Genomic DNA, 15,568 nt, shown 5'->3' with positions numbered 1-15,568 from the left:
TCGTCGTTTCCAGCCAGTTTAAAATGACACTTTTAGCATATGAAGTCCATATGGCCAGTTGTTGTCCACTCAGGTCCAAGTGGTCAAACGGATCATGTTTTTATAAAATACCTCCCTTAATTTTTTTAACTGTAATTTTGTTTTCCCATTAGTTAAAATATGCTTGAAAGGATAACCTCTATATTAACGTCAAATCAATATACCTAGGCCAAATGCGACTTGTGACAATAAAAGTTATAATTAGGTATATATTGACGCCTTCAGATTTTCAATCAGGTCAATATTTTGTGCACGACTACGCAAATTAATCATGTAAAAAAAATCAATAAAAACCTTTCCAAGTCCAAGTCTTGCGGACACAATTTAAAAAACAACTTTCACATTCGAGTGTCGTTTATGAAGTTACCTCTCTTTAAATGAAATTATATCTTCAATTATCAATAAGGCTTCGAAAATTAACAAAATTAAAGCAAACGTAATCAAAGATCGGAGATCCTATCGGTGACAATTTGACTCCATAAAAGACCTTAATTTTCCGCTCCAAACTTGAAAATATTTAAAACGTCGTATCTTCATGTGATACTTATAGTAAATGGTAACTTACTACCCTTGTAATAGAACTGATTTTAGAAATTCTCGTTTAAGGTACCTATGAGTTCGTAAAATGAAGAACTCGAAAATGTCCCGAACGTGGTCTCATTAAAAAAATACTTGGCGCCTTAGCTGACCGAAAAAGAAAAAAAAACAATAAATTTGAATGGTAAAAATGTTTTGGGTTCTGTATTTTTGTTGAGTGTCACGTACTTTGAACTACATTAAAAACAGTTCATTGGGCATCGTAAAACTACTTAAAACTGAACAAAATTACTTACAGTACCAAGATAATTGTTGCCATTTGGACGAGCTAACCTTTATTGTATTGTAATTGTAACTCGCCATCACCACATTGTCAACCGGGGTGGCTAGGCTAACCCAACTACATATACAAATGAAAATACTATACACGGTGTAACATGAAGAAACCGAATAATTTTAACAGCGTTTTCCTCATATTAGAAGAGTAAAATGTTATATAAACTTTTCTGGATTTCGCCTACTTTCAGAGTTATAAGCATAACAATAGGTACTTATTATTTTTCAGAACAAAACGCTATTTTGATGGCGATGATGCCATTATCGGAAATATCTTCGTTGATAGATGTCAAAAAGTAACTAAGTAGTAACTCATTGCACAAAAGTATTTTTTTAGAAAAAAAAATGATTTTTTTTTAAGTGCCAGTTTTACGAATAATATTTACTTTTATTTTACTTTTTATGTGAAAATACATCCAACAAAACTAAAAAAATATTACAAAAAAAATTTTTTTTGGGCAAAATATGCTTGACGTCATATAACATTTTATCTTTATTTTGCCCTTAGAAATGCGTTGTTAAAATCTTTCGGCTTCCTCATGTTACAACGTGTATTTAAAGCCTATAAAATACCTACTTTGTTTGATGTCTAATGTCTAGGTAAAAAACCGTACCTACCAAGGGTTCCCAACCTGCGCGCCACGACGCTGTAAGACAATCGTCATCACCATGGTTTTTATTTCGAATTGCTTGGCTATAATATTATAGGGCGCTGTGATAAAATTTTTAACTTGCAAATCTTACTACTGCGCCGCGGAGTTAAGATTGGGAACCCCTGCTTTATGAAAAATGATTATCGTCAGTGAGCGGAGAAGGTTTTTATAAATTCCATAAGCATTGTAAATATTATTTTCTGTGTGTACACAGAACCCTCTCGCAGCATCCCTAAGTCTTACGGAAGTCCGATGTAAAGATAAATCTGATTGGAATCAAAGGGCCCGCCGTAAGCCCGGCCTCAGTTACATTTGAATACGATGCCGAACTAGCCAATAACTCAGTACGTTTTATTTACCTATTGATTTTTGTCGTTGTTCGGTACTCAAATACCTGAATCACCTAAAGTACGAGCAGATACGCTAATAATGGGTAGTCAACTAGTCATACAAATCTCTGTCCGCGAAACTTCAAGGATTAACACGAAAATAAAATCGAAATATGCTCTAACTTTTTGTTTAAATATGTACTTAATACCTATTATAATTAAATTTATAAAAAATATAACTATTATTAAAATAACTTGGCGTAAGTATTTGGGCGTTACTATGTCGGGTACTAGTTTACGTAGCAAATACCTAATAGTAAATACCGTTACCGTACCGTTTTCGAATTATTTATGAAAAACAAAAAAAGGGCGTCTGACATAGGTACCTACATAATTCGTATTGATCCCTAGTATCACTTTGCAAACCAGCTTGCTTTCTGCATAAAGTGCAGCTTACAATATTTTTTTAAACATTCGTTGAAAGCTAAACATATCAATAGCATTATCTTCAATTACGAATGGCATTAAAATTTAGGATAAATATGTAAAAAGAACAATACCACACGAGCATTTTGTAGCATATTGCGAAGTGATAGCGCTATCGAAGTTTACTACCGTCGGTTTGTTCTTGCAGATACCGGTAATTCCGAAACATATGTTATTCTACGACCCCTATATAATACCGGGTTTATGGTACCAACCAACACAGTTCTAATATTAAATACAGTATATTGACTTGAGCATAAATTAAGTAAGAGTAGCAATGAAAAGGTCCAAGCTCAAAACGGTACTAAATTAAAATATAAGAAACTGAAAAAATTTAAGACCAATAATTTCTTAATTTTCAAACTTAACCATACCTTATGAGTGGTAGGTACTTATCAATTAAAGTGTAGGCAGTTAATGATTATATGGCGACATCAATGTAGAGACGTTGCTCGCTTGAAGTGATATTTCTGCCAAGTCAGAATATATTTATGTGTTTTAATTAAATTAATTCAAACACAGTATTTTATACATTGTCAAATTTATATAGTAACTTAATATGTGACATTATTTCGATGCCAAAAAGACATAAAAAAGAAAATTACAAAGTCTTTATACTGTTATCCATAGTCTAAGGTATAGAAATGTTACTAGAAAGTCATTGGTTTCACGGTTTGTTAGCCAAGTGCAAACTTACATGCAGATATTACAGAACGTAGTCGTGGGTGGTGCCTGCATTTCTCATAGTAAACTATAACAAAAGCTCCTCATTGCCACATTTGCATGCTGCAAGCTTGCACATTATACCTGCATATGTATTGTAGTTAATAGGAAAAGAGGCGTCGAGTCTCCATACAAATGTAGGCCTTATATTTCTCCCTGAATATTGATATTATATAAAAAAAAATACACAAGCTAGATATTAAATCAAACGGTGAAGGTTTGATTAATTTAGATTTTTTTATAGCTAAAGAGTTACATAGATACAAATGTTTAAATGATTTTGAGTTTGACCCTTGTACTTAATAATTCGTCATAAATTCTTGAAAAAAACAAATATTATTAAAATCCATTAATTTGTGCAAAATATTAAAAAAATATACCCAGTCATGAAAACGGGGAATACATATCTACGTTTGTATTGATTGGTGGTATTTGAGCGGTCGTTTAGCTTCTCATAAATTACCTTTTTTTAACAAATTCTAGGTAAATAATTATTTATTCTTATACAACTATAAAATAGCAAGGCTCATTTAATAGATCTATCTCTTGAAAAGAAGACGAGAATTCTGTCGACACTGTCTGTCAAAATAACTGCTTGCATTTCTATTAGTCACAGCATCACGGGCATCACAAACAAAATCGATTGAGAGTTGTCGTAGGCGACTGTTTGTGTTTTATTTTTGGGGCATTCATGAAACGTGGGCGCTGGCAGCGTTGCCACTCATAAATACATTACAGAGGTTGTACTCCAAGGTTTTAGATTGTGATTGAGAGGCATGTACTAACACTAAATAGGTGCCGGTGCACCTTCAAAATTTCCATCAATGGGCGTGAATTTTTGCATTTTTTTTTAAATAGAAATTGGAGAAAAGTGAGTCATGTTCAATTACATTTATTAATTTACCCTTTGAACTTTCTTTGATGAGTAGCCTAGTAACACAAATTATGTACTCGTAGGTACTTACAGTCAGCATAAACTCACAATAGAAACACTTTTCTCCTTATAGATCGTTATGTAGTATTTCTGTACATAGACTCTTCTACAAAAATATGAGAAAGCATCATAACATTTAGTTATGACTCATAAGCAACCTAACCTATGGTATGGTTGAATCAAATAAGATGTCAGAAGTCAGAATAGCCCAACCTGTTTGAAGCCCAAACTGGTGTTGGCCTATTGGGCAACCGAGGCGCAGTGCTAAACAGAAATCAACCCGCTTCCGGCTATAAAACGCCATAATGTGCCCATCATAGGTGCCGACACGCGTAGGCCCGTGTCCAGTAGACGAGAAAGGGTTAATTATTCAACATGAATAAAATTTTGAATGTCATAAAATTGGAAAAAATGACGTAAGGTCAACCAGGATATTCGCGTTTGATGGGTTAAATGCTCCCTTTGAAGATATATTTTAAACGGAATATTTTCGAACTATTGCAACCCTTTACGTTCGAAGTATGATCACCAAACTTAAAATTTACATGTATGATTATCATCATAGTTCTGATATAAGTATACTGTTTAGAAATTATCTTCAAAAGACGCATTTACTCCTCCAGGCGCAGATATTGCGGTTTACTATTTGAATTCTTAGAATATAAATTACATCAGTTTACCACTAGGTAATTGATTATTTATACCCAGATAACATATTTAGGTTTTTAAAGGAAAGTTGATAATTATTGGCACTTAGCTGCTTTATTAACATACCAAAACAAATTTTCAAATCCTAAACGAAATCGCAGGTAGCGTCTTAAATCCTCGTCCAAAAGCTCGTAGCTACTAATATCCGATGGCAGTGGCTCACAAACATGCTTACTGCTTAGCCTGGAGGTGCGAGCTACCGTTCGCACCCCTATAAACCCGAGGTGGTCCGGTTACCTGGCCTGGCCCGCTCTTCGCTCGCCAAGACACCATATTAGGGGATAGAAACTGTGGTAACTATAATATGTATAGCTTAAAGTACTCGTACTATAGCGCCGTAATTTTCCTCGTTAAATTGATATTTTATTTATTTGGAAATCCAACAACTATACAATATAACATGCGACACAATAATAAGGTGCGAGAAGCTAATTACTATTGCCATGTCATATACGAGTATGTAAATAAATATATGTACCTATATATTGTATATGCATCCATTCACTAAAGTTCTCTGTACTTATGTATCGTATCATGTATTATGCACATGCATCTTGATTTTTTTAATTAAGTACTTCTAATATACTTATATGTTTGTCACAAACCTCTCAGTAAGTAGATTATATTATAATCCATACTTAATATGGGAAAGTGCGTGTGTCTGTTTGTTTGTCCGTCTTTCACGGCAAAACGGAGCGACGAATCGACGTGATTTTTTAAGTGGAAATAGTTAAAGGGATGGAGAGTAACATAGGCTACTTTTTGTCTCTTTCTAACTCGGGCAAAAGCTAGTTTTCATATACATATTATAAAGGTAGGGGTTCCCAATTTTAGAAATTTATTCTACTTGTTAAAAATCTTTGTACCTATTTAAAATACTTTACTTATAGCATAAAGCTTTATTTAGATTTTTGTTAAAATGTTATTTTTGACCAACTCGTTTTACCACTATTTTAAAAATAGCCAACGAGATAAAAATAGGATTTAAGTAAGTACTTATACTGCAATTTCCTTTTTAGCCAAGCTAAGAAATTCCAAGCTGCAGTATTTGCGCAAACGTTTAGCGCAGTAATAAAGCTGCGCAGGGGCAAACAAGCTGAAAGTGGCCGGGGCCGAACCTAACCCCGGCCAGCCTATGTAACCAGTAACAATATCCTTTAAGAGAATGCGATAAGAGATAAATTTGAAGGTTTTCTGTAAAGATTATATAAATACATGGCTGGTTGATTTAGCTGGACAGAGCTTTTTGCCAGACTGTGTTGGTGGTCAGCGTTTACGATGGAAGTCTAGCTTTTACATACAATGTAAGTAGGATTGTTTTACTGTTATGAGCAGAAGAAAGACAGCTCATTTATTTTACTATATGGTAGAATCTGTAAGGAGCTTATTACAAAGTTTCATTATTCATGTCTGCGCCGGTCGTGGACACTGTGCCTTTATTAAACATTCAATTCAATTCAAAATAGCTTTATTCATGTAGGCCTAATTACAAGCTCTTATGAATAGTTCATTACATATATATTATGATCTTAATCTAACCTTATTATCATGATGAAAGACATGAACAATAACATGATAGAAAGACGTCTAAAGACACTTGGTGTCTTCAAACGAGTTAAAAAAGAGCTGGTACGCACGAAAGACGAATGCCAGTTAGGTTAGGTAAAGCTCAAGTAGGTGCTTTGATACATTAAAAAATAAAACCATATAATTCTGCTATTTATTCCTATAAAATCCCAGATATAGTCGTGTTACCAAAAAAATTCCGCCTAAGAATAGATACCTAACTGATTAAATAAATCGGAAAGCATTTTATCTCGCAATCCTCGCATGCACCAATAAATAATGGTTACGGGAGGGCAAATCAGTCTTTCCTAATTTATAAGAGGGGTTGTATTATTTCAACTAATGCCGACATTAGGGTTAGACTAAATTTATTGAGCAAGTTAGCGTGGCCCTGATATTGCTTTATTATTGTGTCTGTCTTTTGTTTTAATTTAGATATTTAATCGTACAATCACCTGGCGTTACTCTTCGAAGGCTGCAGAATTATGTGACACATGTTCTTGTGACTCTACAACTACATACTTAATGCTAGAAAGCAGATAATTCTCAACCCTTCGTTTTATGACATATTGCGTTGCAAATGACTGTAGTACCTAGCGGATAACAAGGTAACGGCACCAATAAAGGGACATAAATAAGGAGAAAAAAATTCTTATACTAGATTTTTATCGCATTTCGCGTCATGAGCTCATGAGTTGAATGTCTTATTCGTCTTTTATGTGTCTGATGTGTTTTTAGATAGGAAGATAATTACTGCCATGGAATAGAGAACATACAATCATGATAATATCTATACATATTTACCAATATGGCGTCTGTTCACGCATATTTAATGGAGGGTTCCGTAATATCAAACAATACAATAATAAAAACCGTTTTAATCAGGACACGATTTGTCGAGACTTACATCTTGCACAGTGGATCCCTTCTATGGAAAAAATGTTTTATTAACAATCGTCAGTTTTTAATTATTTATTTTTACATTTGCGTACTTACACGTAAACGTAAAAATAAATAATTAAAAGCTGCCCACAATATAGGTAACATTTTCAGATAACTTTGAAATGCATAGGTTTCTGCTTCATACTTAAGATAAGTTTGTTTAACGGATAATCACCAATTTAACTGTCATCCTAATAATTATAAATGTTATCCTATAGACGTATCTAATTTTTATTTAGCTCTAATAAGAAAAAAAAATCCGATAAGAGAAATCAATAACATTGACAGTTGACACTACTGATAAATAGGTCTCATAAATAAGATACCTATTTATACTTGTTGTTGTACCTACTTTAATACAGACTTATTGACATTATTTTATTGTCAATATTATTTTCTTTTTTCTGTCATAACCGTTCGGAATTCGGATTGTATTCAAATTGTGATTGGTGGTACGACATCAGCTGTTAAAGAACTTCACAGCAATTTACAAAAAACAAAATAGGTACAAGTTTGACAGGTTGTTTAAGGTTATGGGCCGGGTTGTTGGTTGTTGGTGATACTCACTGGGCATCATCTCGACGTGGCTGGAGGTGTCCATGAGGTTGTGGTGATGCAGCATGTCGGGCGGGGACTGCACCAGCCCGCCGCCGCCGCTTGCCATCACCATCACGCCCTCGCTCACCGCCAACTCCGCGCGACAACGTTTTACCTTCTTCTTAGCAATCTTGACGCCTTATAAACCTATTACTAAGCTCTATTATTGTCAGCTGGACACTTAAAAAGACCAAACACTAAAGTTGAAATAACTTAATACACCAAAATAGTATTCACTAGTTTTAATTTTTGAGGCACTTCGACATATTTTTTTTACAAATGTTTTTGTACAGACATGCGCGTCCTGTCGCGTCAGCGGCCAAGCCCACACTGCCGTGCTATATCTATAATTCTATGGATCGACGCCAGAGCGCATGAGTGAACCGACCTTTTCGCCTATTGGCTGGATTCAAGAACGCCTTTTGAAAGCGAGCTATTCTATTGGCCGCCACCTTACTCTTCTCCCGCCCTGATCGAAGGTACCCTCACAAAATGGCGCTTCCCTATAGCCTTTTGATACTTTTTTGAACATTTCCTTCGGTAAAAAATAATCCGGTTCGGATATAATGAGCATGATTTATGGTTTTGATCCGTGAGCTCCTTTTTCTGACTTTATTTTTTAATCTGACCATGTTAATCTCTCGTGTTTTCGCTGGTTTGTTTTTGTTAATCGTGACTTGATTTTTGCTTGTTCCATCTCGTATTTTTTTTTTCATTATTTTTCTTATACTTACCTACATATTTCATGTTGATCAATGCTTACAGATGTGAAATATAAAAATTATGAAAGTGCTTTATATATGTGTCTATTTAAGTCAAATACTAGTTTCTGTGTTTATCTACGACAAAAAGTTTAATCTGCACGGGTAGCACAGTCACGCGATAGGCGATAAAATATCAGGCCGTCCCTATCGCACTACTAGTAAGTGCGATAGGGACGGCCAGATGTTTTATCATTTATCGCGCGACCATACTTGCCTGCCTGGTTCTGCGTGCGATAGGTATTTAAGTTAACAATATTTTTATCTGTAATTATTTTTAAATCTACTACACTTAGCAGGATCATAACGGAAGATGACAAGCAAAACTAAATATGTAATTCCAAAAAAACATAAAATCAAATAAAAATTATCACTATGGCTATAAACTTCTGGTAATGTAAAATACCTACCCTATAATGGACGGTGATGCCATTATGGACAAAAAAAAACACAAATCCTTAAAAATAAGTACCTATCTAAAAACATTTTTTAAAAACTAACGGCCTTGTACTATAAACAAAAGTCATAGAGCTGCTTAATTTTGAAGGTTCATTTAATTTGGTTATTTCTGAAGGATTTGGCGGCAAGATTAGGTCATCAGTTTACTGAAAAAAATATCAGGATGAATTCTTAGTAATGCTGCTAAGAGAGTTGAGTTCATGTATAAAATAATAGAAAAATAATACTCGGTGTAAACTTGAATGAGTTTTACTTACTGCATTAAGTATGAGATAAGGTATAAAACTTAGTAGTTTGTTGCTCCAAAGATATAAAGAGATGATGGACAAGGAACAATTTACTAAACCAAAATTTACAAGAAACAATCCTATGTTAAAATAACCTAAACTAATTTTATCGGTGTAAACTTGAATGAGTTTTACTTACTGCATTAATTATGAGATAAGGTATAAAACTTAGTAGTTTGTTGCTCCAAAGATATAAAGAGATGATGGACAAGGAACAATTTACTGAACCAAAATTTACAAGAAACAATCCTATGTTAAAATAACCTAAACTAATTTTACTTGGAGTATATAAAATTGACTCTTTGAGTATCAAACCAAAATTTACAAGAAACAATCCTATGTTAAAATAACCTAAACTAATTTTATTTGGAGTATATAAAATTGACTCTTTGAGTATCAGTTGGCTTTAAAAGCAAAATTTTAAACTTATTTCACTGTCCATATTGGGAGATCCATTACTGGAGAACTGCCGTCCATGATTGGAGAAAAAACACCTCGTTTTAATTTGTTAACTATGTAGAAACCAATAGGAGTATTTAAGTATTCTGCAATACGCTTGAAATGTAAAAGAAGGATAAGACATTCAAGTTTTAACACGCTTAGCGGTAGAATATTTACACGTATCAGTGAAATATCAGAAATAGGCAAAATTTTATCTGAAACTGTCCATGATTGGGTCCGTTACCTTACTTAGTAATAAATGAGTTTTGCTAATTAGATATATAAGTATAATTAATTATTATCATTCTTTCATTTGTTTTGGTAATGTAAAAATGAGTAACTAAATGAACTTAATAACTACATAGAACTTAATAACTTGCTATTGTTTCATAACTTAATTAAACTAGCGTTATTATTTTATCAAAGAAAAATAATGAAACACTTGAATTAGGTACCTACGCTTATAAATAATATGACTCTAATAGGATTTTTATTTTTCTAAAATAGTTAAGAAATTTACTAATTAAGTGTGCAATTTTTCGACTACTAAAAAAAGAAAAGGTGATCATTAATTCCCGTCTAATTACTTTGTCAACGTGTGAGGGCAAAAACTTTCGGCGCCAAGTGTTCGCGCCAAACGTCATTAGGGACCATAGATAAGGCTGCAGATAGACTATCTTCTGAACGTGCAGATGACAGATAAAACTTTTTTTTTCTATTTCCGAAACATTTGCAAAAAGTGTTGGAATTGCTGGGTTAAAGAGGAAAACTTTACCGTAACCATCACAAGGGTTAGGTTTTATTTATAAGCTTATTTAATTGAAATTATTTTCCTGATACATGCAAACATTAGTATTGCACAAAAAAATTATGAACTGATTTATGTTCAATAGGGTCTCTATCTAGAAATTAAAGTAAATTAACAAAGTTATATTTGTTAATAATATTTAAAATGACAGATTAATATAATTAAATGCTGATAGACTAGACGCTTTTGCGACCTTTCAACTTTAACAGATTTCCCTCCTTTTCCTTCTCTCATTCCATAATTCCACCTACCTAGCTAATAAACTTATAAAAATGCTGTTGTGTCCAGACATTACTTTTCCCCACTCTCTTTTTACAGTATGTCAACGTGATGGACACCAAATCGATGCACCCCTTACGCAATGACCAAAGTATTCCATTTACGACGCGGCGGCGCCGGCGCCGGGTTGTTTTTGCTCGTAAACCGTGACACATTCCGCCCAGGTGACGTGGGCTTCCCGATCTGACACGAAAGTCACGAAATATCTTCTTGGGTTTGTAGGACTGGAAGCGACCTGTCACTTCTAGTGCCAGTGCCACAAATTTAGAAGCAATTCTTGAATATTGTATCCCAAAAGTAAAGAAAAATACAAAAATTAATCCATCTACATCTATTTTTATTAATAACATTTTTTTGGTACCTAATTATATTTTGTCTAGATAGGTTTTCTTTCTAAATCATTGGGATCATAAGAATTTAGCCACCTTCACGTTTATTTGCATAATTGTAGTTCATTTGTTGTAGATATTTATTTTTCACCACACCAACTAGTAAAGGCTTTCTTTACTATTCGAAAACAGATAGCAAAATTGCATTTTATCCACAAGGGGGCAAAGTAATTTCATACAAATTTTAACTCGATATCTTAATCTGGGTGCTAGATTTTACCTATAAATGATGATTTTGAATCATAAATATTGAATAAATTGATGGATTTGATTTAGTTTGATGTTTTATAGTCAGTATTTTGTTCGTGTTGGTGTGGTGAAAATTTTTGTGTTTCACTCGGTGGCAAAGTTTGTTTAACCTTCGTGCCTTGATACCCTCGCAACGCTCAAGATTCCACTTTTTGAACCACTCGTTGGCACGTGCGGTTAAACAACTACTTTGCCCCCTTGTAAAACAAATAACTATTTATTTTATTTTATCCAGCTAGGCCTTCTTTCTAAATCACTGAGATATGTAGCATTTTAGTAGGTATCATTTTTATACCAGTAGAGTTTTCTAGTGGTCATATAATATGCAAAGGGTCTAAAGAATGAAGCAATATTTTGCATCTAAATAAAACAACAGTGTCATTTTCACTAGGTTGTATAGATATTTTCAATCTTGTTTAACGTCCAATTTCCTAAGAAAGTCGGAACCCATTACAAGAGTCAGGGATGAGGGAATCACCCTTTTAGAAAAGTCTATAAACTGAGCATTTTTCAAAATAAGACAAAGATCCCCAAATCACAGCTCCTTCGCCAACCGGAAGCAGGGCTCGGCAGGAAACGGAAACGGCCGGAAGCCGCTGACCGGAACTGACGTCCGCCATCTTATTGATTGCGGCTAATTCATTTCGCTTCCGTGCGCTTGCATCGAGTTGCGATAGATTTCGGGAAATTAGTTTCCATTTGACGTTTATACCCCAAACCTAGTTTGACTTTAACGTACCTATGAAACAAAAGTATGGAAACGAATTATATCGCGTATAATGAATTTACAATTCATCCCTACCTGCCTATTCAACGTGGTCTAGACGACAGGTTGAATTATGATTTGATTAGCCTATATTTTATTCGAGAAATTATTTTTGAAAACGTTCGGATGGTTTGGATATCAATGGGCAGGATGTCTTGCACAATATTCGAGTGAGCACGAAATTTATACGTTGAAGTTACCTGGATGACCTAGTCTGGCGTAATGTAAATATGTATATGGCTATTTTAAGTATTACTTTTACTTAGTTTTGTAGGTAACGTTAACGCTAGGTTGCATTGCATCTTATGCTAAGGGTTTTGTTTAAAAAAAAAAGTTAATACAAACATGTAGTAGTCTACTGTTACCATTGGAACTCACTGAACAAACATACTCGCAAACAAACAAACGAGCGGTGTTAATAAAAGAGCCATGGGCCGCATGACGACTTTATTATACGCCTCTACCTCGTCCATGATTGTTACAGAACTATTTTGCTTTACATGGGATATATTTGTTTGGAGAGTTACAGGATTTTTTAAGACTCTGTTTTTTATTTTCTTGAATAAAGTTAAACCTGAACTACAAGTAATAATAAGTCCAATTTATAAAAGAAATACTAATTAATATCGTAGAAAAAAGCCAAATATACATAAAAAATCTTAAAGATATGGTATTCCAACCAGCGGACTGATTCGGACTTTAATTCGCGTCAAATATTAGATTTGGATACGATAGTGCCAAAAGTGACGTTTCGGCGTTGAACGAAGTCGAAACTCAGTCTTTACAGTCACTGATTTTATTTCATTATAACTGTTCAGTTCATTTTGTGTTACAAGATTACAAAAGAACTAGTTAAAGACGGTAGTAAAAATAAAAAGTCGGGCATGGTTAGGGCTGCCATCTCGAATTTCGCCAAACCCGGACAAAGATACAAAAAAACCCGGACATTTGGCGTAAATCTCATTTTTTCCCCGGACGAGTCAGAATTTATTTTTAAAAAACATGACCTTTAATTTTCATACATTTATTTTTTAATTTCACACAATGTGTAATTTGTTTTTCCTACTCAAAATCACGAGCCCTTTCTATCTAGGAAAAAAACCGGAGACAAAAAAGTGGTCACAAAATTTTCTATCATTTTGCGTACTTTCCACTTTGTAACCGCTGTAAAAGTGTTTGAAAAATGGCAACGAAGTGGAAAAATTAAATTTGGGACGCTTTTTTTACCTAGTAGGAACGAAAGGGCTCGTGATTCTGAGTAGGAAAAACATTAAATTTACCTCTTTTAGAAAAAAAAGTTTTTGAATCTTTTTTCGCGAAAATGCCCATTTGCAATAAACAAAAACAAAACGATTTTTCGTACAAAAAATAATAATTTGTCTTTTTTTAGGTTACTAAGTTACTAGGTCAAATGGGGTATCGTGAGAAAGAGCTCAAATTGCACATAATTATCAAAACTATTTCTTATATTTTTTTGTTCAAGAGAAAAAAAGAATTTTGAAGGAAAATGTTAAAAAATACGTTCTCCCCTCGCCCCCCTTATCTCCGAAGCTTACCAACGAAAAATTGTGAAAATTTTACGAAACATAATTATTATTGGCTTTATGCTAAATATTACAGGAAAAATTAAACCGAGTGTGTTTCTTGGAAACTGTTTTTTTAATTGACAAAAAACTTTTCAATTTCAACTTTTAATTTTACCACCCTTGCATATACATATTATACTTCCATATCATATTTCAAAATTATACGAGATTTTACCTAAAACATTATCTTTCAAATAAAGTAAAAACTGTCGAAATCATTTAGCGTTATAAAGAATTATCCCTGAAAAACCGAGAAATGGCACTTATACTTCTAGTCAAGTCATTAGTTTTAACCAATGAAAGCTTGTACGAATACGGAACCCTCGGTGGGCGAGTCCGAGTCGCACTTGGCCGGTTTTTTATTATGTAAGCAGATAGTTAATCAATCAACTTAAATTCGCTGATAAATACCTAAATTCAATGAGGTGCACGTTACGTGGTTACGTGAAAAGTTTTCCCCGGACACTTCTTGACTCCCCGCCCGGACGGCCTCCAAACTAGGACAAATCCGGGGAAACCCGGACGGATGGCAGCCCTAGGCATGGTGCGCTCACAGATACTCATTTTAGAGTAAACTTTCTTTCAGAGCCCGTTAATTGCTGGAGCAGGAGCTAACCTAATTAGTACTCGTAAGTACATTTCTCTGTTAATAGTTCTCGTCACTCCAACGTTCTAATAACTTAATGAACAGTATCGTCTAGTTCAGGTACAACTGCGTTACTTTACCTATTCAAATAATGCTTTGTTCTTAAAAGTAGGTATTTGCAATTTTGTACTTACCTCTATTTATTCTTAATAAAAATTTAACAGGTAATTTTTTATTCTTATTTATATTTATACACGGTAGATACACATATCTAGGTGAGGTCTATGAAGTTTCATACAAAATTGGAGATATTGGCTTGCAATTATCTTTTCAGTTTCACTAGAAATAGATATTTCTTTGGATTTTTTTATTTTGTTGTCTGTTTGAAAAATGCACAATAACTGCATACCTACTCGTAGTCTACAAACCTCGGTTGCTTTGTCTTTGTCAGCCTCATACCTCATACATAACTTTTCGATATTACATTTATATGTACAGTCAAGTGTAAAAATATGGGTGTACACATCTTACTCAAAAATATGTCCCATAGCATCTTAGTCCGGTGTATTAAGAGCGTAGTACCATATTTATGAGACGATTATTTCGATACGTATTTTTGCATTTGACTGTACTTCATAGAAAGAACTTCTTAATTTCCGACTTCTTTAGTTAAATAACTTATCTGATGGAGGCATATCATATTTTTGAAAGTCGTATTATAATTGAAAATAAGAAAATGATGACTAGATAGAAATGTGCATCGGCATCTCTCTTCGCTTTTCAATAAAGGTATAAATCCCCATTATTATAGCTCCGATCTGAACTCCTGATAACAGATTCGGCGCCTAGCGATGTGTTAAACGCGTCTATCACAAAACCTTTATAATCTTCTTACCTTTTTTCAAAAGCTTTGTCATACCTTTGTCGGTCACCTAATACGTTTTATCACGATCAAGTTTTTTTTTATAAATATAAGTTGGTCTTTTTGTCACTTGCTCTTTTAATTTTTTGTACGGTAGCTTATTGAAATTGTGTTAAACCGATGAAGCGTGCATTGCGTCATGAAGGTATTAGAGTGTGTTCGGTTTTGTTAATGCGTCCTCATTG

The 15,568-nt window shown here is 33.9% G+C and overlaps 1 protein-coding gene across 2 annotated transcripts in view; it reads right to left on the bottom strand.

Annotated features, from left to right (window-relative positions):
• LOC125242263 (insulin gene enhancer protein ISL-1) overlaps positions 1-8,172 on the bottom strand; it is a 56,601-nt gene extending 48,429 nt beyond the window's left edge. For both annotated transcript variants that reach the window (XM_048151007.1, XM_048151008.1), the window contains exon 1: positions 7,821-8,172. In XM_048151007.1, coding sequence (XP_048006964.1) covers positions 7,821-7,923 — 103 coding nt within the window. In that variant the 5' untranslated portion in view covers positions 7,924-8,172. The remainder of the gene's footprint in view (positions 1-7,820) is intronic.
• Positions 8,173-15,568: the final 7,396 nt, after the last annotated feature.

This window comes from Leguminivora glycinivorella, chromosome 2 (genome assembly GCF_023078275.1).
Source record: "Leguminivora glycinivorella isolate SPB_JAAS2020 chromosome 2, LegGlyc_1.1, whole genome shotgun sequence".
Taxonomy (NCBI): Eukaryota; Metazoa; Arthropoda; class Insecta; order Lepidoptera; family Tortricidae; genus Leguminivora; species Leguminivora glycinivorella.
The sequence above is the reverse complement of the archived record's forward strand: the minus strand, read 5'-3'. Positions and strand labels throughout refer to the sequence as shown.